The sequence below is a fragment of the Semicossyphus pulcher genome, unplaced genomic scaffold, assembly GCF_022749685.1.
Source record: "Semicossyphus pulcher isolate SPU_LCO1_2020_fin unplaced genomic scaffold, fSemPul1.0.p SCAF_3, whole genome shotgun sequence".
Taxonomy (NCBI): Eukaryota; Metazoa; Chordata; class Actinopteri; order Labriformes; family Labridae; genus Semicossyphus; species Semicossyphus pulcher.
The window spans coordinates 4,724,178-4,750,050 of NW_027211704.1; the positions used below are offsets into that span (position 1 = coordinate 4,724,178).

Below are 25,873 nucleotides of genomic sequence, written 5' to 3' on the forward strand. Positions count from 1 at the left end.
ATGATGTGGCAATGCCATGTGTCGTCCTCTGAGTGCCGCTGCTACCGGCTGAACGGCTTCTCCCTGCTGAAGCGCTTCCCTCTCTCGGCAGATGGGGCCTGTGGTAAAGCCCTGGACCAGCCGGTGGGAGAGTGGCTGGAGCACGTGGGGCTGCCGCAGTACGAGAGCAAGTTCCTGCTCAATGGCTTCGACGACCTACGATTCATGGTGAGTCACCTGCAGCACGTCAGCTCAGGGGTCACTTCCACTTTACATCACCCTGTCTCTTCCTGTGTCAACCTAGTTGCATTTGTCTTTTTCTGTCACCGCTCTCCTCTCTCACCCTCTGCTTGTCTCTCTGTCGCTCCACTCACCCCCTCCCTCTCTTCTTTCCTCTTTCCCACACATCCCCTGCACCCTTTCCCTTCCTCTCCCCTTCATAACTCCTCCTCACCTCTGTGCAATGCATGACCCTGTTAAGATTTATGGCCCCACTGAATCCCTGTAAAGAATATGAGCTGTCACTATTGGCAAGACAAATGACAACCAAAACCTATTAACTTTTTCCCCAGCATTCCCAATCATGGCATCTTATTTACTGTACATTTGAAAAGCCAATCCTCTGATTTAATGTCACTCGACTTGACCTCTTTTGACCCAGATAACCTGAACAAACAGTCCTCAATCTAAACACACTGTAGTTTGTTTCAGACACACTTTGCATGGTTGCTCGCCAAATCTCACTGAATCCTCTTCACATGATGCCCTGCTTGTGGTGCTTATGAGTCTTGTAAAAACTGCACAATGTATAACTACACTGCAGCAGCATGCTTAAATGCTGTGTACTCCTGATTTTAATTATACATTTATTATCCAAATGTATCATTTTCAGTTGTGAGTAAATTATGAAAAGCCACATGACTTGTCCGCTGTGATGGATTAAAAGACGTGATCAGACAGATTAGTGTTTCTCAAAGGCATTGACACATTTTGCATGATGCTTTGCATTTTTAAACACCTCCGTCAGATTACATATTGATAAATTCATTTAGCTGCAGCTCAAAGGACGTCCACAATCTGACTAAAAGCGTTATCATGTTTCCCGTAAAGACGTGTGAGAGGAAACTTGATGTTGCATTTGGCGATGATTGTAGAAAACACCATTACGTTTTCACTCCCCAGGTCATGTTACTCTGAAAAACACGGCACTACACCATAAATAACCAGGCCCAGAGGGCAAACGCGGACATTGCTCAGACCACAGAGCTGCATTAGCACTATGGGCTATATGTTACATCAGTTTGTCACAGTTGAGCTCAGTTAAGTGAGACCGGTGAGCTTGGAGGTAAAGTGGCCCTTTAATAAGAAGTGTTCATGTGGAAGACTGCTGCTCTCTGGTGTGTTGTTCATTCTAACACAAGAGCACAACATCACGCGAGTCCTTATGAACATGTGATCACTCTGAATACTATACAAGTTTCAGGGTCAGAATAGTATTTGTTCGTGAGTTGCCAACAAGCCTGGGGAAGTGGTATGTGTAGTCATGATACAGGGTTAAAGTAACCGATGTAGATTACAGCTGATAGATCCTCCTGGGTGATGTATCCCGACGCTAGCTTTTTGCAGATCTATTTAGGTATCATGTGTGTTGTAGAAAAAAACTGGTAAGAGATTGGAGGACAGAACTGCTTCAGTAATGTTTGAGTTTATTTATCGTCAATCAGAGAAAGGTAACAAGTAGGGGAGCTACACATCACGAAACTCACACTTCAGATCATGTCCTGTTCCGAGTCTGGGATCAGATAATTTTTTCGGATAAACAAAAATAAAGAAAGGGGAGAGAAATAAAACTTTTCTTTCCATTCGTGCAACTTAAATTGAGTGTGAGGGAACTTAAATTTGGTAAATTGAAGGTTGTCATTCATCCAGGTCATGCTAATTCAATTCCTTTTGGATTAAACCTTTGAATATTTAAATACTTTTGCTTTTTGCTAGCCAATACTTTTGCAACACGAGAATCCCTGATTGATTTGGACTCAACATGTTCCTCATAAATGAACACACAACAGCTTTATTTTTGCATAATCAACCAATCATTATGCTTCAGTGTAAAACAAAACGACGGCTTTCTTTTTTGTATTGCCATTGCAGCATTTAGGGAACTTTAAAAACCAACATTGTCAGTCAAACTGCTTTTCACAGTATGATTGGTAAATTGATTTGTTGGTAGACATATCAGCGATGTTATGCAACATAGGCCAAAGGCTGGAACGGAATCGATGCTCTTACATCCTTAAAAAAAGGGAATGTATCTTAACAACTAAATGACCTGGATGCCCAACGATCTTCATTAATCATGCATATTAATGATAGGAGTTCTGAGTCATAGTGTCAATGTTGGTACCAGCCTCAAAAATCGGTTTTAATATGGATAAAATCCTTCTATCAGTATACTTTATATGTAACTTTGTATTACAATAATACGTTTATTATGATGTAGTGTATTCTCTGGAACTTTAATAGAGAAATGGTGCATAGATTGGATTTTAATACTTAACTTTTTTATCTTTTTATTTTTTTCAAATCTAGTAAATTGAGTACCTTACCAACGAAGCTGATTCAATTACATTAATGGATAAATCTTGTATCTCCAGCGCCATAAATCAGCCCTCCTTAATGAGATGCAACATTTCTCACAATAGCTCAACACAACCAGAGATATTAAAGAATTAGCTGGCTATGTTTTAAATGTATCCGTATACATCATTATATTTTGAGTCGGTGGTTAAATGGAAAACAAAGCAACCTTCTTGTCTCATTGGCTTGAAGGATTCCATGGTGATCAAGATTTCTGGGATATAATGTGATGAAGACTACGGCTCATTAGTCTTTCTGATGTTCATTTTCATGCCACGCGTAATGTGTCTTCTGGACTTGATGTATCAGGGAAATAAATCATTAGCTTCACAAGGCAAATTACCCTTGGATATTTACAAGGATCTGGAAGTTGCAAACAAGGGAAAGGTCAGAGTAGTCAGGCAGACGTTGTGAATGTTTTATATTGTGCCCTTTTAGATGGTGCTAGACTGGCTCAGATGTGATCAATCTAACAGGACTTGAACATCAAAATGCTCAGACGTCCAAACTTTAGTTTGCAACGAGCCAAAACATCTTATAAGTTCCCCTTCGTGCATTTACATTGCATCTTTCCTGCATTAATATTGCATCAGATCCTGCAGCCCCCTCTCCCTACAATGTTAAAATGTAGAAGTGAACATACATATTGTAACACATTAAGTCATCTTTCTTTGCCAGATTATTTTTACGCTCGCTGACTCTTGAAAAAGGAACGAAATTTGATTTTGTGGTGCAGAGCAGTAGAGCAATTCTAATTCTCTGTTGCATTAACTGAGTGCATTTAGAGAGATGAAGGACTTCTACCATGGCTACATCTGCAAGTCGTATCATGTTAAATCAAACCAGCATAGCTCATAAGCTATGTAAGAACTGAACCATACATTCCCGTCACATGTTTCAAATGCAGCATGAAATAATACGTTTGCCGAGTCTCCCGAGGCATCATCAAACTTCAAACCGTGTTAATAAAAGTAGAGTGTCTATTTTGGGCCTCCCTTACATCAGACCCTGCCTCATTTTTGACCTTTATTCTAGCGATCAGTGAGTAATCTCCAGACTGCACCCTGATACAGGCCTGTGAACACTGCTGCATTGTGCTCTGAAACCAATCCAGTAAGAGCAGATTGAGTAAAGACTACAGAACATTTTAACATTCTTGGCCGGGAAGAATCAATCTGCGGCAGCCCACTGGGAAAAAACGCTTAGCTCCACATTTTCAGGGTTCTCCTTGTATCTTTATTCCTGCCTATAAACTGGAATAAGATGACAAAGCACCTGGAGCTGCAAATATGAACCGCTACATGAAATAGACAAGAATCTGCTTGTCAGTTAAGATTTCAGGAGCTGGAAAACGATTGTTGTTCATTGTCCTAAATTGAGGAATCCTAACAGAGTGCAGTGAAACGTTCTGGTTTCTTCTTGGACTGTTAAGTTTGCTTCAATGAAACGCAGCGGCAGAGATGTAGATGCTGCTGCAGTTATGAAGGCTTTGTTCCCTCTGAGTCGCACCAGATCAGATTGATTACTCTTGGCATGCACAATTCATTTGACTTCATTGTCCTCCCACTCTGCTTGTGTGCATATTCTGAGTGTGTGCTCATGTGTGTATGCTATGAGAATGAGTGTGTTTGCACTGCTGCCATTATGCCTTGGTAGTAGTTACACTGTAGAACAAGTCATGATACTTTAACTGACCTATGTCCTTATAGAGCTAATATCATGTGTCATTATAGAGTCTTTTTCTGTGTCAGACATTCAAAGAATACACTAGTATACAGTATAAAGGATTACTATATCATTCATGTATTGTACTATTGTATGTCCATATTGTGTATCGTCTCTGTGCATGTGCTTGCGTGTATGTGATTATTTGTTTGCCTGCATTTGTGTATGAGTACGGCTGTGTGTCTGTCTCTGTGTGTGTGTGTGTGTGTGTGTGTGTGTGTGTGTGCCTGTGCGTGAATGCGTTTACTTGTGTGTGTCTCTTGCGTTTGTGCTCATGCAGGGAAGTAACGTGATGGAGGACCAGGATCTCAGAGACATGGGGATCACTGACCCAGGACACAGAAAGAAAATCCTTCATGCGGCACGCAGCTTGCCCAAGGTACTTAACATCATAACTTAACCTCAGCACTGAGGAGAGGCAGTGACTGACAGCGTCTCAGATAGAGAGGTCAAAATATCAGGATGTTTATCAAAATAGTAGACGAGCAAAATATATAGTAAAGGTGGAAAAAGTTTATGTACATGTGGATGAATACAAATGCTGTATTGTTTACCAGAAAAGCACGCCTCAAATACAAAACAGTACTTGCAAAACTTTAGAGCCAAAAAAGCCAAAACTACTGGAAGGTTTTAACATTTACGTATTAAGAATAAAGTAAAGTAATTGTTGCATTATATTGCTAACCACCTATTCAACATTTTCCCTGTGATTCACGACAATAAGATAGAAACCTTTTGTACTGTAGAATGGGTTAATAAGTAATGTTATGCACATGGGTTGTAGTTGAGAGACTGGCAGAGTAAGGGGGACATTTATAATTTATTCAAAGACAAGATGATGTGTTTAAGCCTGCAAATGTGAATAGTAAAAAGACTAAGCTACAGTCATGCTAGTGGCTACAGTATGTTTGGCTGTAGTCATTCACAGCCGTGCTTTGAGCTATAATGCTAACACAATTATGCTAAAATACTCACAGTGACAATGGTGATGTTAAGCAGGTATAATGTTGACCATGTTTTCCATCTTCGGTTAGCCTGTTAGCATGGTATCATTTGTAACACAATGTCATCAGTGTAGCTGTTTTTTGGTCAGTGTGAACACATTGAAATGAGTAAAGTTTACCTGCATTACCTAATTTTCAACAGTAACAATTGCAACCCAAAATAACATAATAAAATCCACCCAAAGATATCGGGCCTGTACTGCAGAGTGCACATGCCTCAATGTTTCGTCTTGGCTGCAGACCAGGGTTGGATTAATCGGTGCGAGTATCGTTAGTGTCTGTGTGCCATCGGGGTTGAAGTGAAGATTCCTGTTTTGCTGTGCATCATAGAATGAATGAAAGTGTTTATATATTTATTAGTTAGATATACAAGACGATTTGTAGTCGGCGTGTCTGTGTATTTTAATTTGTAGCCCTCTCTTGGCGGTTACACTGGCCGACTTTCCTGGATATTAGTCAGTAAATTAACATGAGCAGGCTAATGTTGTTGATCTATTTTTATTTGAGCATCAGCAGCAATTCTCAAAATTCTGCACAGTGGTGCAGTGGTTAGCGCTGTCGCCCTCAGCTAGAAGCTTCCTACTTCGAATCACGGTTTGGACGTAGTGGGCCTTCCTGTGTGGAGTTTGCATGTTCTCCCTGTGCATGCATGGGTACTCCGGCTTCCTCCCACAGTCCAAAGATATGCTCGTTAGGTTCATTGGTGACTCTAAAATTGCCCGCGAGTGTGAGCGTGAAAAATACTCATTTTTATTAAGTAATTAGTTGTGTAATCTAATGAGAAGTATTAAGTTATGTATCATAGTTAAATTTAGGTACTCTTCACTCAAAACATGGGGTAAAATTTACTCAATCCAATAAAGTGCAAATTGTTACCTACATTTTATTGAGTAGATTCTATAGGTAGCTTTTTATAGTGCAGGAAACAATGACATAATATGTTCTTTCCTCTTTTGTGTCAGTTTTGCAGAACAGAAAGTTACCGAGGTTGCCGTCTTACATTTCTCTTTCCCTTCACTGCAGGTAAAAGCACTGGGCTGTGATGGCAGCACGTCTCTTGCCTCCTGGCTGGATGGCCTCGGCCTGCATGAATATCTGCCCAACTTTCTCTCAAGTGGGTACCGCACACTCGAGTGTGTGAAGAACCTGTGGGAGCTGGAGATTGTCAATGTAAGAAGCCGTCTTTTATATTTCTTTCTAGGAGGAATTAGATATTCTGCCCTTTTCAGACGATGGGACCAGTTTCCATTGAATGGTCTCCTTAATCATAAAATGTATGGATCATTCATGTTTGAGGTCCTGAAATAACAGCGAGAAGCTTCATTATGTAGGCATTTACATACATTTACAATAGAAACATCACTAAGTAATTAGTAGATAAGTAACAGGTGAAATGTGGTTAAGGATGACAGTAACGTTCGTAATTTGGTTTAATCTTCATGGAAAAAGTGCAGAATTTTCTTTCAATTACAAAGCAGCAAAGTGTTCTCTGGTTGGTATAAGCTCTCAAAGTGACAGAGAGATACATGTAATTTGTAATTTGACTGAACATGTGTGCAGGTGATATATTTGTCTCTGTTTGAGCGTGTGTGTGTGTGTGTTTATACTTTCCCCATTGGTGCCTGAGAAATCAGAGAGTTTGCGAGATAATTAACATGACAGAAAACATTTTATCCTCTAATTCAGAATTGCTTTCCCTGAGCAGTTTTTCCCCTGACTTTTTTAATTAATGTGAAATATTGGATTGATTCACTTCGTCTGGCCTCTGAAAATGATTTAATTGATGAATCTGAGAAGGAAGAATCCAGCGTTGGTGGATCTTTTACTGCCGGTGATTAGTGGTTGAAGTAGCAAGGGATGCACAAAATTGAAATATTGCTGATACCTAACATTTTCCAACTCATTTTAGCCAATTACCATTTTCAATATGTGTGTGAAGTGCTGACCTAATTGCAGAGACCATCAAGTCTGTAATGTATTCATACTGACATATAATGCCTACTTGCATTATGATGGCCAACGTGCAGATATGGACATTAAATGAAATGCTGTTCTAAATGTTCACAGTCCCTGGGCAATATAGGACAACTTAAATAAAAAATATATTCCATAGTTTGTTTTACATTTAACACATGAGATACATACTGCCACCCACTCTATGGGAGTATGTGCAGTGAATGGCATTAGATCATCTGAATAGTCAGTGGTTTGCATTGCTTTAGCGTTAGTAAAGCATCGTCTTATTGGTCTGTGACATAGGTAGAAATGTACGTTTGGGGACTGTGCTTTAATTTCCAGATTCCAGATTGAATGTATTGTCCTGTCTCCTTCTTGCTTTGATCATAGGAGACAAACAGCAAAACAATTTGGAACCACCGCGTTCCAGAATTTGAATAGACCCATTTTTGATTTGATGTAATGACCTACCCTTCACAGTGGGTTTATTCGCGCTGTAAACATTAAACTATTTGTTGAGCTTCGCTGACTGCAGATCTCATCAGGCTTGCCTGGAATAGTTCCAACTGAATTCGCCACATTACCAAACACCACAGTGCAACTGTGTGCAATGTTTACAGTTTCTCTTCCAGTCAGATGCCATTAAGAGGTTAAAGTTTATGTTTGATGCAACAGTAATAACAAATCATGTAGACATTAGCGTTGTTTATGTCATGACAGGCTACCAGATAATCCAAACAGAGGCTCTGACAGGGTTGATAACCAGTGTTGGAGCAGTGGATGAGCTTGTTTACAGCAATCACATTTTCCCCACTTATCCACACTTTTGCATGTGTGTATGTGTGTGTGTGTCAGCGATAAGCACATAAGACAGCGGTGGTAAAATGGCAGAAATCTGCAACAGCTGCAGTAGCAGCAACAGCAGCAGCAGGAAAGCAGCAGCAGGAAAGCAGCAGCCAAGCCTACTGTATATGCTGTGTGAGAGGGATGGTGTCCAGCAGACTGCGATGCAGTACAGAAAGATGGGTGTGAGAGGAGGGCACATTACTTTCAGTGTGCAGAATAGCAGAACTGCCTCTGAGCGTCTTGGCAGAACTTGCTCTGCCAATTTAATTTTCCTTCAGCCTCTCCAGCATCTTTCAGCAAATAGTATGAACCATCAATTTGATATAAGAGCTGGTTTACATTCTTATATAATCCCAGGGCTCTTTATTAGTATTTAAATTTCATCTTATACCCTTTACCTCCTGCACACTGGTCTCAGTGGGATTCTGCACAGAGGACAGTGAAAACGGCATCAGAAATCCAGAGGACAGACCAGTTGCCTCTTCCTCCTCTGACTCTCACTGAATAAATAATTGAAGCCTTCAGACAAAGAAGCATATGAGCCTGTTATGGAATATTTTGTACCAGCGACGTAATTACAAATGTAACATTAATCACTCGACATCCACCTTCACTGGATGAGCATGAATGTTAATAGCCAATTATGCAAATATACAGTGTTAGGATAATGAGTTTTGACTACATAAAATTAACCTATACTACCTCCTCAGAGGGTTTTAGCCACACAAGCGGATAAGGCTTGTGTAAAAGGTTTAAAGGGACAGAGATACTGTGGTTAGAGGTGTGTCAGGGGAACCTGCAGTGTTGAAATACTCTTAATTAAAAACATATATCCAGATTGTGACACATGAAGGCGATCTATGCAAAACAGTTTGGAAATTGCATGGTCATTTGCATATTATGTCCCATAAATCGCAAAATTCTGCTGTTATTTCAGCACTATTTAAAAAAAATGGGTCGTGAATTATAGAGAGTCCCGGGAAGGAGACAGTGCTGTACTTTAAGCTTACGGCAAAACAGATTGAGGCTGAATTATTGACGAGAGTCATTTCTGTTTGCTCGTGGAAGCCTGCCAGAAAGGGGTTCATGCCACCAACTCTGTGTCAGTGTATTTTGGATATATCTCTATTAGCTTAGCCTACAGTAGATAGATGCTTGTGTTTGAGATATTTATAAGACATTGCACTTGAGAAGCCTGCCTCATGTGCCCTGATGCTGTCTTCTCCAGGTTATTAAGGTCGGTCCCCTGGGACACAGGAAGAGGATCATTGCCTCTCTAGCAGAGAGACCCTATGAAGAGGCTCCTTCTAAGTCCCGTCGTCTGTCCCCAATTATGGTAAGACTGGTTGTGTTACAAATTGACGCACAGCTATGGATGTAAAATATTTATTGCAAGCTCTATTTTGCCATATTCACACTCTTGTCATTTTACTCCAACCTGACGCTCAGGGTGGGAACAGCAAACACAGTTGTGAAAAGGATAATGTTGTCTTTCTGTGTTCCGGGTTTCAAATCCTTTCAATGTAGTTATCTGATAAATTATTCCCGATTGACCAGCAATGGACAAGACTTTGGATAGCTAAAATTCTGAGGAAAATTTGGCCATATTTTAAAGATTATTATTATTTTGGCTTTTTTTGCCAAACAGACAGGAAGTATGGGGAGGAGAGAGAAGGGGATAACATTTACCAAATAACTGGCAGACCGGGAGTTGAGCAGTCAGTGCATTGAGGAGTGTAACTTCTGTATATGGGGCGCCTGCTCTATCAACTGAGCTAAAACAGCACCCCAAATTTGGCAATATTTTAAGGAAAAACAACACTGTTGCCAAGTGATTGCTCACTGGTTTATTTAGTTGCGTCTCTGTAAATAATATAATATAAGATAAGATAAAACTTTATTAATCCCGAAAGAAATGATAGTGCCAGATTGCTCCAAAAAAGACAAAATGTATATGCAAAATGTCATGTCAGCAAATGTGTCAAAAATGAATGATTGATTGATATTTGGAAATATGTTAGCTTCCGTTAGACAATTAGCTAACATTAGCATTCAGCCACTATGTAGCTAATATTACCATTAGCTAGGAACTTCCGCCTCCCTTGTAGTATCCTGTTACATCACAAAATGGTAAACTCAGCTAAAAAACGGCCAGATGCTAACATTAGCTGTTGTCTCATGATAGCTAATGGTTTATCAAATATGTTGTTTTATCTTGAAATATAGCCAAATGTCCTCCTGGATTTTCACTATCCTTTATCTTTGCAGCAGCTGATCAATAGAGAGACGATAATTAGGACTGTTTGTCAGATCTCCTGTTGTTTATTCGAGTTGCAACTTGAAACAGGGGAGTACGACAATATAACAGCATTTAAGCTTAAGAGAAAAATGGCAGTCCTCTGAGTATGAGGAGTAACTGACTTGATGCAGACGCTGCCTCTAAGCCAGAAAAGGAGAGCGTAGTATAAGATAGATGTTTTATCTAATGTACCTAAAAGCACCAAGAGTGTGAGTCAGACCGCTGCAGCATTGTTAGTGCTACTATTTAACCGTCTAAGTGCAGAAACGTACTGTCAGCACCAATTAAGTGTACAGGTTGGGTATGCTCAATGGACCAATTACAAAGGTAGTTCTGCATATGCCCTTAATATAACCCATATTTAGTTTGTTGTTTTAAATAAGTTCACATTGTTGCTCTAGTGCCAAATATTCTAATAGAATCAATGATTACACCCTGTTATTTTTTCTTATTGAACGACTGTCAAAACAGAGCTTCAGATGGAAGGTAAACAGCGTTTCATGAGAAGCTTTGTTTCCATGCCAGCATCATTTTGTGAGAAAATGGATCCTTTTTTTCAGCTGCCGATTTCTAATTTTGGAACGAGATTCTCCAATATCATTATGTTCACAACAGTTAAATACTCAGGGCTGATTTCCCAGGCAGATTAAACCAGGCTGAAAAGAATTGAGACTCTCCATGGAAGAGGCTCTTTTGTTGAAGATTAAGCTTGGATGTAGATCAGGGAAAACTGCCTGTGTAGACAGTGCTGTCAAATCATTAATCTCTGCTCTGTGTGTGTGTTTGTTTGTATTTTTTGTATGACTGTTTGTTTATGGCAGTTCCATGACCTCCTGTCCCAGACCACATCTCCCCTCAGTCAGATGGACCCCTACACCAGTCGCTCCATGGACATGCTCCTGCCCCTGACTGAGCCGGACCGGAGGCGGAGAGGAGCCGACCAGGACTGTAGTGTCTCTCTGCGTTCATATTGTGAGAGGCCTCGCTCTGTAGTGAGTCCTTCCTCTTTTATCTTCTGGGAAACCGCCAAAGAACAGACTTTCAGTGAGCGACTGGCTGAATAATACAGGAGGAGGCTGTGCGCAGTCTGATGTGTCAGGGTGTCTTGTCACATGCTGTTGGAGTTGTAGTCACATTTTTTAGACGCAGTGGGCTGACCCAAAGAACCACAGCCACATCAGACTGTTACCAGAGAAAACAGCAAAGGAGTTGACAATGTGATGCAAGATGCAGCACAGTGAGATGGTGTGAATCTACCATCTGTGGGTTTTTACAAAGTTTATAATATTCTTAATTTTAACCTTGATGTTTTCAAGGTTAGCAATGTGCTTGATTTAGATTATACTCCTTTATTTTAACACAAAGTTAAGTTTCACCCACACAATCAGTCATGTAAAGCAACAATCTTTATGTTCCCTCATCATTTATAGCTACATAAGTCCTCTGTTTTTCCCTTACTCTGATAATTAGCAAGCATTAAAAAAGCATGATCAAAACATACAATCAAAGTTAGTATGATCAGCTGATAAAATAAACCAAATAAAATATCTATTGATTGAATTCATAGGAACAATTTAGATGTTCCTTCGAAAGCCGATTTAATCAGTGTTCCTTGAAAATGCTTGACAGGGGCTTTTTTTATTTACTGTTAGATAGACCAATGTGGACCAGCCAATGTGGGTAATCAATAAGTAGGACTACTTTCTTAATGGAATTACTAGCTGTGTCCCAATCCACGGGCTGCAGCCTTCAAAGGAGGCGGTCCATGGAGGACGCTCCATTCATAGCCTGCGTGGACCGTGGAGCCGAACTGAAATGAGACGGTCTGGTCTACCCTTGCGTCACCAAACGCCGCTCCTGTCGCCTAGCAATAGGTAGCTAGTGGGTTAACTAGCTAGCATAGCTAATGTCGAGTAAGTTAACTAATTATTTTAAAGATAATTTGTTTCAAGGGCCCTTTCGTTTTCTTAAACATGTGTATCTCTAGATATTTACATTTAAAGTAAAAGTCTGCCATTTCGCTTGAATTGGCGCGAAATGCATCTCAGGATGCAATCGGCCTTCGAGGGCTGCTGGATTGGGACACAGCAATTGCATATGTGTGTGATTTTTGCATCAAAATGATTTTTCAGGCGTTTCATTTGCTGGACAAATTCCTGGTTGATACCGAGTTGCCAGTTTAGTAGGTGCACCAAGCTAAAACGATTGCTATCCGTTATTACATTCCTGCAACAATTCCCTTAATGTTCAGTTCTTGTTGAAGCAGTTTTAGACGTGTGTAGATTTAAACAGCCTTCAAAATGACGATAAAGTTTAAACAACATGTCTCAAACAATTTCAGTAAAAACAGCCTTTTTTTAGCATATTTTTACCTTTTATGAAGGTAAGATTTATTGCCAGACAGTAGATGTGAGCTAGGTGTACCTAACTGATCGTAAATAAGAGTTATATAACACAGCACACACAGACACACACAGCTGCTGCTTCTGGCTGAAACACTGAAATCTATAACCCTTTTTTGGTTTACTTCATAAGCTTGGCTTAACCAGGGATGGCTGATATGGATGAATTAATAAGATAATTGTTTCCATATACCGCTTAGCTACCAGTGTTTACATAACAGCTGTGGCTCAGTGGTAGATTCGGTCGTCTTTTAATTGGAAGGTTGGTGGTTCAATCCCCAGCTCCCTCAGTCTACATGTCGAAGTGTTCATGGGCAAGACACTGAACCCCAAATTTCTCTCGGTGTCAAAACCATCAGTGTGACTGACTGACAGTTGGGCACTTTACGCAGCATCCTCTGCCATCAGTGTGTGAATGGGTGAATGTGGCATGTAGTGTAAAAGCTGCTCTGAGTGGCTCAAGACTAGAAAAGCGAAAAGTACAGCCCATTTACCATAAACCACAATATGCAACATATATGCAAAACAATTTAGAAGAAAGTAACCCAATGTTCCCAACAATGGATGTTTCAAAGTTTGTAATATATCAACAACTAACTTATTTATGTCCACAGGTTTTTTATAATAATTTGCATAGTATAATTTATTTGGAATAACTTATTTACACTGATAGTTAGACAGCCTTGAGTTATTCTCAAGCTTCTACTCCAAATTTTCCAACTAATCACATAATCTTGGGTCACTAATATTTAATAGTTTAAACAAATGCAATGAAAAGCTTCGAGCGTTACCAGTTAGATCACTTTTACCAGAAACACTGTGGTCTTTATCTCCATTCAGTTGATTTTGACCGGCAAAGAAAGATGTTGTGACTTCAGATCAGCTCTGTTATATTTTAGAAACATTTAAATACTGTGTGCTTCCTTGAATTTCTTGGGTCTCTCTTTTAGAATACGCTCTAAGAATATCTCGGTGATCAAATTTTACCATTTGTTAAAGGTCAGCCTACAACACATTCAAAAACAGTCAAGATGGCAGGTCTGGTTTCTGACTCACTGAGGACGAAGAGAAAACACAGAGGAGCGCCCACAGATCGGGGAAGCATTGCTTGACTGCACTACTCAGGATCCATTATATGTAAAATCAATAGTCATCATTTTCCCCAAATGCTTAGTGGATTATTTCCAATAGTATATTTTACTCTGACAAGTGATTTATGAAAGAGCCGAGCGCAGCCCACTTTGACCTAAAGGCCTAAACCACTGCATGAATATTTATGAGCAAACCAGCCGATCATAAAGGACTTACATCAAAGTGCTGACCAAGCAGACCTCAGTTGCTTTTACACTAATGTGCAGCAGTCAGAAATCTCATCTCACCACCTTGACCGGGACACAAAATTGTACTTGGAGTCAGTGTGTCTACAGCTTTCCAGTTCTACTTGTAGTAGTTCTCTATACAGGCTGAGGTATGTATGTGAGAAAGGGTTGAAAGGCTTAAACTCAGAGGATTCCCTCTGCCTCACAGAGAAATTTAATTAGTTTCATGTCAAAAATGTGAATTGTGTTTCGTCTTTTTGTTGCGTTCGCCCTTCAGGACAGACAGAGTGAACGACACAAAGACTCTCGTTTAAACCTCCGGCCGCCGAGCCACTCTGCTACCTACGCCACCGTGTCCGCATGGCATCACCAGCCTGAGAAACTCATCCTGGACTCCTGCGGATACGAGGCAACTGTAAGTCACTTTTTAGACTGTTAAAAGAGACTATTAGACTGTTAGACTGTATATAAGAAGTGGATGTATCCCTGGTTTAACAGGTGAAGCCATTACGTAATTGCTTTAAACCTGCATTCTGTCTAATGACCAGCAGGGGAAGCCTCCACTGGTTGCCAATACAAGTCTCTCTGTTTGAAAACAGATGGCAAACTGTCTGCTGAGTTGGGTTATTACCTCAGAAAACATTTTTGTAATTAGTTTATGATCTTAATTGGAGTTTCTTCAAAACAGCATGATGTTCTTTTAGTTAATTATTCTCACATTTAGAGTAAAATTGCTGTTAAAGCAGGGTATGCTTTAAAGTCTGTTAATAAACTACCTATCGCTGAATGAGGTAACACAATGGTGATTGAGCCTACGGCCCACTGATGAAAGCCTTTGCATTTGCAGTATTACAGACTGGGTGCTACTTTTGTGGAAAAAATCACAAGCGGCGCCCGGTTAGTGACGCGTTTTCCATCACCCAGCAGTGGTTGGTCTGCCAGAGAGGGTGGGCGAGCTAAGCGTCCTCTTTTCCGGTTTCTGCAGGTGTTGCAAGTAAACAGTAATCTACTATGGCTGAACAAACAAAAAAACTTTAATGACTACAGATACAACTTTCAACAAGAAAAATAAATACATTCGATGCTCAGATGAAGGCAAACGGCCATCAACGAGGAAAATCAAGAGTTACAACCGGAGCCAACCGTGGACGTCACACACGCAACACTGTCTGGATATCTGGGAAGTGTGCTCCCCCAATTACCGTTTAGCGCCAAAGGCGCCGCCAAAGAGAACAAAACTGAGATCTTCGAGATTATATTGTGACTGACGCTGGAGACGTTACAATGCGTATCCACCCTGTCATCCAAATATGGTCACTTCTGGTTCTAAAAAATGGTCAAAATCCAAAAGCTGAGGCTGCGTCCACTTCTTTACACAGTCTAGTCAGGACTCATGTTGAAATTGTATTTTGAATTGATCCAACCATGGTGTGTTTTGATTTGTTTTTTAGTACCTAGGATCGATGATAATCAGGGATCTACGAGGGATTGAGTCCACACAAGATGCCTGTGCTAAAATTAGGGTAGGTATGACTGAAAGCTTCAAGAACAAATGCTTTATTGATTTATCAAAATAAATAAAGTCCAGCAAATAAAGAATAAAAATGACAGACAGGTGAAGAACAGTCGCTTTCCCAGCCTGAGCACGTCCTTGAACATTAATATTTCTGTTTATAGTGGATGAACCGTTGTGTTTTGTTTCACTTGCCTCTCACTCTTTTAACCGTTGCAGAAATCAAAGGATTCCAGAAAGGGTCCAGTAGTCATACTGTCCATTACCTATAGAGGGGTCAAGTTCATTGATGCAGCCACGAAGGTAATGGGAAAGTATGTTTGTGTAGCTCTGTGTGTATTGATCTGTTGAACGCAAACATTGCGGTTGACTCCTTTATCCTCCCATTAGTGGTTAATTTCCAGTTAGCGCTCACTTCCCTCCTCTCTCCATTAGACTATAGTCGCGGAGCACGAGATCAGGAACATCTCCTGTGCCGCTCAGGACCCCGATGACCTCTGCACTTTTGCTTATATTACCAAGGATCTGAAGAGTGGCCACCACTTCTGTCACGTCTTCAGCACTGTGGAAGTGGTGAGTTATACACCTCCATACAGAACCAACTGGTCTTGTGTTCAGTCTGTAGCTCTTAATATAAGCATATAGATTAACATTAACAGTAAAAACATTCTAAATTGAGGAAATTATCCCGTCTTCATGTAATTCTCGATGTTTATGACGTAAATTCATTGTTTAATGATTTCGAACAAACAAAGTATCCATGTGGGGTGTCCGGTGTCCTGCAGTTAAAACAGTATGCAGCATCCTGTAGACATTATTTCCGTGATTGTCTCATCGAACTGCTTGATTGAAGTTCGGCTCCTGCTATGCATGGCATTTCCATGTACAAGCACAGAATATGTTGTAAATTGTGTCTCAGCTTCTTTAAAGGTCAATGACAATCTTTCATCTTTGGCAGATGGACCACTGTGGAGCGTCAGTTAACTGCAAGGAAACATTTTTTAAGCTTGCACCAGGCCCAAACACAATTTTCTCCCTTCCATATTTGTATCTAACACAGTTACTCCATGCACACAATGTAATGTTAAATGGCTTTTCGCTGAAAATGTGTGTGATATAATAATCCTAACAATGTGAACCACAGCGCTTTTGTGTGCACTGCGATGTTTCTTTTGTGTGTGATGCACAAATGATTGTCGAGAACGAGCATTTGCAAACCCAGTTAAATAACAGTTACTCTAAACAAGTGTTGAAACGGAGTCAGAAGTCATAAAAAAGAACACCCAATGTTTAGTCAAGTTTATGAAAGCGTTTTCTAAAGGTCGTTAGGAAAATTGGATGGCTTATCTTGCACACGAGCAAAGGTTAATGTGAACTCCGTTTGAATCTATTGTACAACCAAAGGACAAACACTCAAAGGAAGTTGTTTATATCAGCAGCATCTGATATGGAGAATTTTGTCCTGCCTCACCAAGTCCTTAGTTCCTATGCTGTATGGAAATTTCCAGGTCTGGATAAGTTCTGTTTCCAGAGTATTAGCCATGTTCTGAAATATAAAATTAAGAATTTCCAAAGATAAATTGATCATACACACATTGCGTTTGGAGCAGACAGCAAGCGCAACCAAAATGTGTACTGTGTGGGAGATCGCGGGCCAGAGTGAGCTTGATGTCTGACGCAAGGCATTCCTGAACTGTGGACTGAACAGCAGCAGAGTGCTGGCTTGAAAATCCCAAATATAAAGCCTAGTTGACTAAAGATTCCCACTTAGGAAAGAAGGCTGGTTGCAAACTTTGCACTGTTTTAGCATCGCAGCTTGAATAAAAATGTTGTGCATTGTCTGTGTTTGGTGTTAATTGATTTGAATGAGCTTCAGTACCTACAGGAAGAACTATTTGGCAATGTCATAGCATACAAATTTGTGAAATTAACATACATGTTAAAAGTTTGATTTTAAAACCATTTATTTACATAAATATCTAGCTCTAACTTCGATGTCAAATATGGTCCGAAAAATCTACCTGGAAGTCTGGAAATTTGAGTCTGGAAAAGTATGGAATTTTGAAATGTGTAGGAACCCTGTGAATAGACAAACTTGTTTTTTATTTACACAGACGCAGACCTACGAGATCATCCTCACACTGGGACAGGCGTTTGAGGTGGCCTATCAGATGGCAATCCAGACCAGGGCGAGACAATATGTCCCACCTACATCTCTGAGCTCAGAGGTCATAGAGACCAAAACCAGCCGTCCTGTAACGCAGTCATGGAATAGTATGCGGAGATCAGCAGTGAGTACCACCTTTACAACCTTAGAAATACCTGTTGAATGTGTCTTCCTGTGTGTGTGTGTGTGTGTGTGTGTGTGTGTGTGTGTGTGCTGTATTTGCTCTACTTTTCCAGAGGACAGAGGGAAAGTAGAAAAGCAATCATAACTCAGAAAAGGTATACAGACCTCATGACCGACTTTCCTCCTGAATCCCCAGAGGACCCCCTACAAAGGAAAATTTGCTGTGTGTGTGTGGATGAAAGTGATGAGTCATTACTTTGCTAACAATTTCATCACGCCCACCCCCCACCTCTGAGTCACTCATATCTGGGGATATTTCTTTTTGTGCATATGCGAAACATGAAGAATGAGTACTTTTATTTGTTGCTCACAGGCGGGTTTGTGATTTCCTTCGGGACATCTCTGAGGGCCCGGGCCCGCCGGGTGGACCCATCCGCTGCTTCCTCACTATTGATCGAGTGTGTTGCCTAAATGTCCACGTATACCCTGAGCCACGCAGTGATGCATTGACCTCTCAGGCTGCATATAATGAGCACTCAGTGATCACTGTCACCTGAGAGAGCTGCACAGCCGGGAGCATGCACACTGCTAGACCACATGCTTCTGCAGGGACACAAATCACTTTGTTTTACTACCTGCCTGTAAGGATAATATATGGAGTAATCACAGAGCTGCATAATGAGTCTGGCTGGTTGTTTAAGTTTTAAATGAGACAGGAGGAGACTCCTATCTCCTGCAATTTGTTTTAATGCTTTTTATTGCTTTGTGAATGCTACCAAATCGAGCTGGTTTGAAAAGGAAATGATGTAGCCACAGTTTTCTTAAATTTGACCCTTTATTTTGTCCCCCTGAATTACTGTTGCTACACCTTTCAAGCTTTAATTGCATATATGTTGCTTGTTATAACGGTTACATAATATTTAACACACTTCTTATTTCTAGCAGTCAGCTGTCAAGTTTTTCCAGCTGAAGACAACACTAGCAGATTTTATTAGCTGTTGCTAGCTTGCTGATAAATCTCGCCTAAGTAGAGATGTTTAATATATTTTTTACTTATTATTCATTTATTTAACAGCTGCATAATATTAAGTTATAGTTGCTGTATGGGCTGGCTCAGTACACTGGATGAATCCTAACCTAGAAACATGCTAAGCTTGTTTGTCAAGTTATCTGGGCTAACAAGCTGAGCTTTCTAGGCGCTAGATGCTGTGTAGAAGAACGGCTGACAAGCCCAGGTGTTTAGCATGAAGCTGCTTTATTTTGTTTTATAGTCCATTTTAATCATTTCGACTTTAAATGAAAAAAAAAACTGAATAGTGGCAGCCATAATATGCATTATTGCTGTGTAGGCAGATGTGATGCAGATGTTTTTGAGAAGAAGAAACAAGTCGATTTTTGAGGGGGGCTAATAAATAATTTCATTGCATTGTCCGTCCATTGACTAGCATACTCGCTGATACACAATAATGAGTTAAGGCTTTATTCAAGGCTTTTCTTATACTGGTATCACTATCGGAAGAAGCCTAAACATTAGCCCAATGATTTTATTATTATTCACCTTATAACTACACACATGATATTAGTGACAGGCAGAAATTCAGCATCCTCACCAGTTGATAATCCACTTGGACTTTGAATAAAAACATCAGAATTTGCTGTTGTAATGAGGACTAATCGAAGTGACTAATGTAATGCTTGTAAATCTTGGCTCAGGTTGCTGGAGCGTGAGTTTAATAAAGAGAAGGATGGAAGCTGCTAAAGTTAGACTACACTCTGTATCTTCCACACCGTAGAAACGATTACACGGTGGATGTGCTAGTTGGCTTTTTTTAGCCTGTAACCATGTATAACTGTTATCTAATAATGCCCCACCTTGTCTTAGCAGAGAGGCTGGGTTAGTATAGTTGTAAGATAGTTAGCATGCAACATTAGCTGCTCACGTTACAGATAATTAACACGCCGTTCATCCACTGTTTTCTCTGATGTTTTTGTTTTCTGCAAGGCTAAAAAAAGACACCTCTCTCACCAAATCTCCATCCTTACAGCAGCGCCTGCACACCGCTTCAACATGTGTACAAATCTAAACCTTGACAGACCTGCCGTGCCTAGTTACGGTTGCTAAGCTGTGATTGGACAGGCGCTCTTCTGGGGGGAGGGTTGTAGCAAATGTCAATTACAAGAACACAAGAAGCAGAATAATTCTCTTGACTTATTTGCCTTGTTAAGCGCCAAACGGGTGATGAACGGCTCCTACTGCTGCCTCCTTAATTGTCTGTTGGGTGCGTTTAAATGCTCTGTCCCTCTTTTCTCTCGTTTTTTTTAACATGTCTTTGTTCTTGTCTTCTTGGTCCTCCTGCTTCCCAGGGTGCCCCTCTGCTCGAATGCCGCTGCTGTCACTGTCACACGTGTACTACCCACCGTCCCTCCTTCCTCCCGTTGCACTCTGTTAGCCCTGGAGTCCAGGTCCTTCTCTTTCCTTTCCTCTATTCAACCTGTAATCACCACACATCCGCTTACACACCAATCCTTTCCCTCTTTCTTTTTGTTATCGTTGTTGTTCGAGTGCCGCGGTGCACTTTGTCTCTTTGTTTTGTGGATCCTAATCTTTCAACCATGACCGTTCTTCTCATCCCTTTACTTTCCCATCTCTCATCTTCATCTCACATTTTAGAGTTTAGTTTAATTCTGTGGTTTAACATACTCAAGGAACAGAGGGTCTCGATGTGATTTACTTCCTTTTTTATAAGCTTCTCTGAGGACTGTTGGCTTAATTGTGCCAGTGAGGGTTTATAAACAAGATGGTTGGAGTTGTCTGTTGGATGGTTTTAAGCTCCCTTTCTCATTCTTTGTTACTATATTTTAGAAAAGACATGTTGAGCTGAAGATGTCATCCACACGCAGGGAATTTAAAATATTCAAATACCTATCTTGAGATTTTTTTCAGCCATTTAAAGTTCATGTAGCTTCAAGTAATTCAATCAATATGTGTGTTTTGACTGCTTATATTTGACAACAGCACTCCTGTATGTTTGAGCCACTGGTTTAGAGCACTCATTGCTTTTGAACTACTAATCAGTGTATGTTTTAACTCCCAGAGGGTCGTAGCTTTGGCTTTCTGCTGCGGCTAACAGAGAGTGTTTTCTGTCAGACATCATCCATGTTGTGGATTGAGCCCTGAGTGTCTGTGATTATAACATGATCACTGGACTGTACCTCTAATCCACATGCACGTGTGTGAGCTGAGGACTTGTCAGTGTGGCGCAATGGCCTCCACTGCCGCCCGTCTCACGCCCTCCTCTCGTCCCTCCTCCCTCCCTCCTCCCCGGCAGATCGACCCCCTGGAGATGGACCCCGATATGCAGTCCCTGGGCAGCACCACCTGGCTCTTGGACCACCGGGACTCCAACAGGCGCCCCGTCAGCACCAAGTACGAGACCACCATATTCTGAGGCGGGATCCCCACAGCCGCCCCTCTGCACCCCCTCGTACTCCCCTCTCTCCCCCCTGCATCCGGTTCTTGATTTATCTCACACACAGACACAGACACACACACATACAAACATGCGAGCCCCGTGCCTTCTCACTGTGATGGTATAGCATCCCTCAGGGCTGCCCACTCCTGCACCCTCCTTTGCCCTGCCCAGCGACCCACACAAACCTCTCTACCCGCCATGACAAACACTCCTGCGGCTCCCCCGTGCCTCCCCATCACCCCCGGCAGCCTCCCTCGCCTGTTGCTGCTACAGCCCATGCCGGCGCCCTGGACCGGATGATCCTGGACTGATGTCATTTTACAGTGGCCCTGCTCTCTCAACCAAACTGCCTCTTCCTCCTCATCCTCCTCTTCCTGACAACTTGCATCTGCCTCCAAATCCCCGATAGCTCCCAGAGGTTGCATCTCTTTATTATTCTATTTTTCCTCTTTCAGTCCATTTTCAAATTTATTCTTCGCAGGCAAAACAGGCATGCTCATTATTTTTTTGTTCTGTATCTAAACTCCACATTAGGTAAAGTAATTTCCATGTTGTTTACTTATATTGGCAAAACTACAAAGGTGTGTGTGATACCAAATTGGTAATACCAATTACAGCTCTGTTAAAGGAAACGTTCAACATTTTTAGGAATACTTTATTTTGCTGTCTTGGTGGGAGCTTGAGATTATAGAATATTGATCCTCGCTCCCGTTTGTCCGGTGAATTAGAAGTTTAATAAATTTATTTGTACCAGGAACCTTTCAGAAATTACATCCATCTCAAAAAAGAGACAAGATTCGTTGTACCAGATTAGATACTAGCTTTATACCATCTGTTTATGAAGCTACAGCCAGCAGTTGGCAGTCAGTAGTCTAATTTAACCTAGCATTAAGATTTTTAAAGGGCCTGTTCGCCCATTTTAAACCTCAGTCCTGTCATGTTATTATGGGGAGCTAATGCCATTATGGTAGGAAAAAAATGCACTTTCTGTGCCTTTGGAGGACGCTATCCACTTCTCCAATGGGCCCTAGAAAACCTCCGTCAGACTACGTAAAACGCATCATCTGGTGAAGGCCAGGGAGCTCGCTAAACTCTTCCTTAATCTAAGACGCCCGCCTCCGATGTCATGTCTCGTTCAAAACCATCAGGTTTGAAATATAGACTGCAGACCTGAAGATTTTTTAGACGATCCACTGGTATATTATCATCGTATTGCAGCGGAAACGGCTAGTATTTCACTCCAGCGTCTCTCGCTGGGCCGCTCCTTTCAGAGGGAGGGCCTCGATGCACATTTTTCTCCACAGCTATGGCGCCAATTTGAAATATTATTGTTTCTATCGATCACAGAGAACACCAGCTTTGACTGACGGTGGCTTTTTCCAGTTGCTCCTTTCACAGGCAAAAACAGCTCGCCTGGCTTTGACAAAAATAACAATATAGAGAATAACAGCTGGTCCTGTGTGTGACTGCAAATCCTCGATTATTTCTGGAGGTTCCATCTTTATCTATAATGTCCTTCCTGTTTCATCCCATTTTGAAAATATTGACAAAAACAAGCACACTCATTTGCTCCGTATCTATACAAGTAGTAGTCCGACATTTAGCCCCCCCATAAAACAGTGAGTTGTTATTGTTATTTTTGAAGGTTTAACAAACGAGTTACAGCATGTTAATCACTGAGCTGTTGTTAAGCTAAGCTAAGTTAGCCGGCTGCTGGTGATAGCTTCATATTTACCATACTTATCTGAAGCGGAAACATTTGTTTAGCTAAATCTGAACAAGAAAGCCAGTAAGCGTTTTCCTAAAAACGTTGAACTTTCTTCTTTAACAGATATCGCATGAATCAAGTATTAGTTCCACGCCTGTATATTACAAAGTCTGTTTTTTTGAGCATCATTTCTTATTTTTAATTTACTGAATTATTTGATTGTTTGGTTATTTTGCCTCAAGACAGTTATAATTTTTTTTCTTTCTCCATCTTTAGCCTGTCCTGTCTTACCAGGCATCTACCACTGTGAGGCACTATGAGGAGGCTGCTTTGCTAGCATGGGATGCAAGACGGACAATTAATCATTGAAAGACAAAACAGCAACATGCAGCAAAACAACCTGTTTTTTTTTTTTTTCTACGCATTTGTACAATACCCATAATGCAACTCGGATGGATTGATCATGAATCCATTACTGATGTCTGAACTCAAACGGACCAAGAACTGAACCCTGGAACACACACAGGAGGACAACTGTACAACACTTTACCGAGGACGACAGCCTTACTTCATTTCGGGTTATCTATAATCAACTAAAGCCCCCACCTTACACGACCTCCCCGATTACCACCACCACTACCAACACCAACTGCACGCCCCTTCCCTGTATCTAAAAGACTGGAAAAAAAAAAAAGACGACACTTCTTATTTCCTGGTGTGATAAATTGACTGTGACTGGCTGCGATGGGACGTTGTTCTAATGATGGTACAGTTTTGTCCAGATGAGAGTCTTTGCTCTGGCCTCGTACTGCCCGCTCTGCAGTCTCTCAGCGTTTATGGTAGCAACGAGAGACTGCAACTAATCAACATCTCCTTGTTGTCAGTTAAAAAAAAAAAAGAAAACACTGTGTTGAAAGATGGCACTATCCCTTTTAATACCCTCTTTTCTTTTCTTACTAGTGCATTTTGTGATACTTTTTGATAGAAGGGGTCTGACTGATGTACTTTAGGAGAGAGTGATCGACCAGAGGCAAAAAAAACAAAGATAATTCAACCAAAAAAAAAATAGAATTACACAAGCATATTAAGTGTACCGACATTGGTTGCACATTTCACAATTTAGTATCCAAACAAAAACATCCTCTGCACGATTTCATTAGACTCGACTGTATTAATGAGCCTTGAGCACAATTTGGCGCATGTTTCCCAACATAGCATCTTATTATCATGATTACATGGGTAGGTATCCACGCTGTTTCACACCAATTTAAGAATTAGGTTCAGTACATGCAAAGTATGTCACAGCGGTGAAAAGACTTTAATTCCACTCCATTAAAAAGAGCCAAATCGAAGTGTTGCTCTGGTGTCGTGTTAATGCGAATGGATTTGTTATGCTGAGAACGTGACACCTTTCCCCCCCACCTTTTTTTTTTTAAAGAATTTTCTCACTGCACTGTGACTCAAAAATGCTCGTTGTGGAGTCGACACGAATCTGCGGGTTCTCCCCTGTGTGCACTACCTGCTGTGCGTGCTGTATGCCTTGTTCCTTGTCTGTCCTCATGGGAGTTTGGACTGTTAACATCACTGTCCGCTGTCCTTGTTTCATGTGTGCTGCAGGAGGAGGGAGGGAGGCTTTGAGCTCCTGTGTGGCTGCAGACTGACTGTTAAAAAGATGTAGCTGGTCTGTGTGCGGTACCGTGGCTGTGTCTTCGCCACCTTGTTCTGACTGTTAACCGTTAGCTTCCACTGATGATGCATGTTGGCAGTGTTTCTTTGTGTTCTGTACCCTTTGATGCACTCGGCCTGAGCAGTCTTTGTATGTACCGTAGCAGTGTCTCGTCTCTCTTCACTCATCTGCCATTTGCTTTTTATGTTCCCCTCACACAAATACAGCGATTCATCCCCATCCCTCCCATGTCTCCATTTGCCTTCATTCCTCCAACATTTTGTCACGTATGTTCTTCCATTTTGTGTGTCACCAAGACAACCTGCTCTAGTATGGATGCATAATGTAAAAGCATTACACTTTAATGAGCAGCAGCTATTTAAAGCAAGTTTTGGTGGCATGATATGGCTGTGCATGTACCCGGTCTTTTTTAACATTGGTGTTTTCCTTGTGTAGCTCACCCCAGCGTTCAAGTTTCCGGATACCAAGCTGTGAGTTGAAGGGGAGCAGCCGATGCGAGTGTGTTTTGCGTGCGTTCAGTTAGTGGGCAGAGCAGTGGAAAAAGAGATAAAAGAGAGAGAGAGGAGATGAGAGGTAAGCCTTATGCAACGTGCAGGGCCAAACCAGAGTTACTCTGACATTTTAGATCTCACTCTGTAAACCCCCCCTGCTCCTCCACTGCCCCCCCCGATACGACCCCCAACACACAGACGAACGGTAAACCTGTTGTCCCACATCACTGGCTAAACAGGACCTGTGTATCACTCCTGTCTCGAGAGGTCAGTCAGAAGGGTCAAGTCTATTTCCTGGCCTCTAAGTGACTTTCTGATCTTGTCATGTAGGTACTGTAATGTTTAGAGCACTGTAGACCATTATGATATAGACCATTACTGAGCATTTCTATTGATTCAGGTCTAATGGAGATAGTAACTGGGAACTGTTAGGGGTTATGAAAATGTAGAGAAAAAAAGAAAAACTGTACCAGCATACAATGCTTTGCCCATGTTTGTGGACAGAGTGTGGTTTGTCAAAGAAAATGTGATACTGTTTCAAATT

General features: G+C 41.2%; 1 protein-coding gene across 3 annotated transcripts; it reads left to right on the forward strand.

The window, feature by feature from the left end:
- anks1ab (ankyrin repeat and sterile alpha motif domain containing 1Ab) lies at positions 1-25,797 on the forward strand. 3 transcript variants are annotated; one of them, XR_011309353.1, is made up of 13 exons: positions 1-207; positions 4,622-4,720; positions 6,369-6,515; positions 9,376-9,483; positions 11,268-11,438; positions 14,445-14,582; positions 15,619-15,690; positions 15,900-15,983; positions 16,116-16,253; positions 17,795-17,971; positions 20,335-20,433; positions 21,300-21,861; positions 23,428-25,797. XR_011309353.1 is itself a non-coding variant. In XM_069678989.1 (12 exons), exons 1-12 carry the CDS (start codon positions 1-3, stop codon positions 21,417-21,419), a joined length of 1,560 nt encoding a protein of 519 aa, XP_069535090.1. In that variant the 3' UTR covers positions 21,420-21,919. The 3 variants fall into 3 exon arrangements, 1 of the variants encoding a protein (XP_069535090.1); XR_011309354.1 differs by lacking the exon at positions 20,335-20,433; XM_069678989.1 differs by lacking the exon at positions 23,428-25,797 and having other exon boundaries at positions 21,300-21,919.
- Positions 25,798-25,873: the final 76 nt, after the last annotated feature.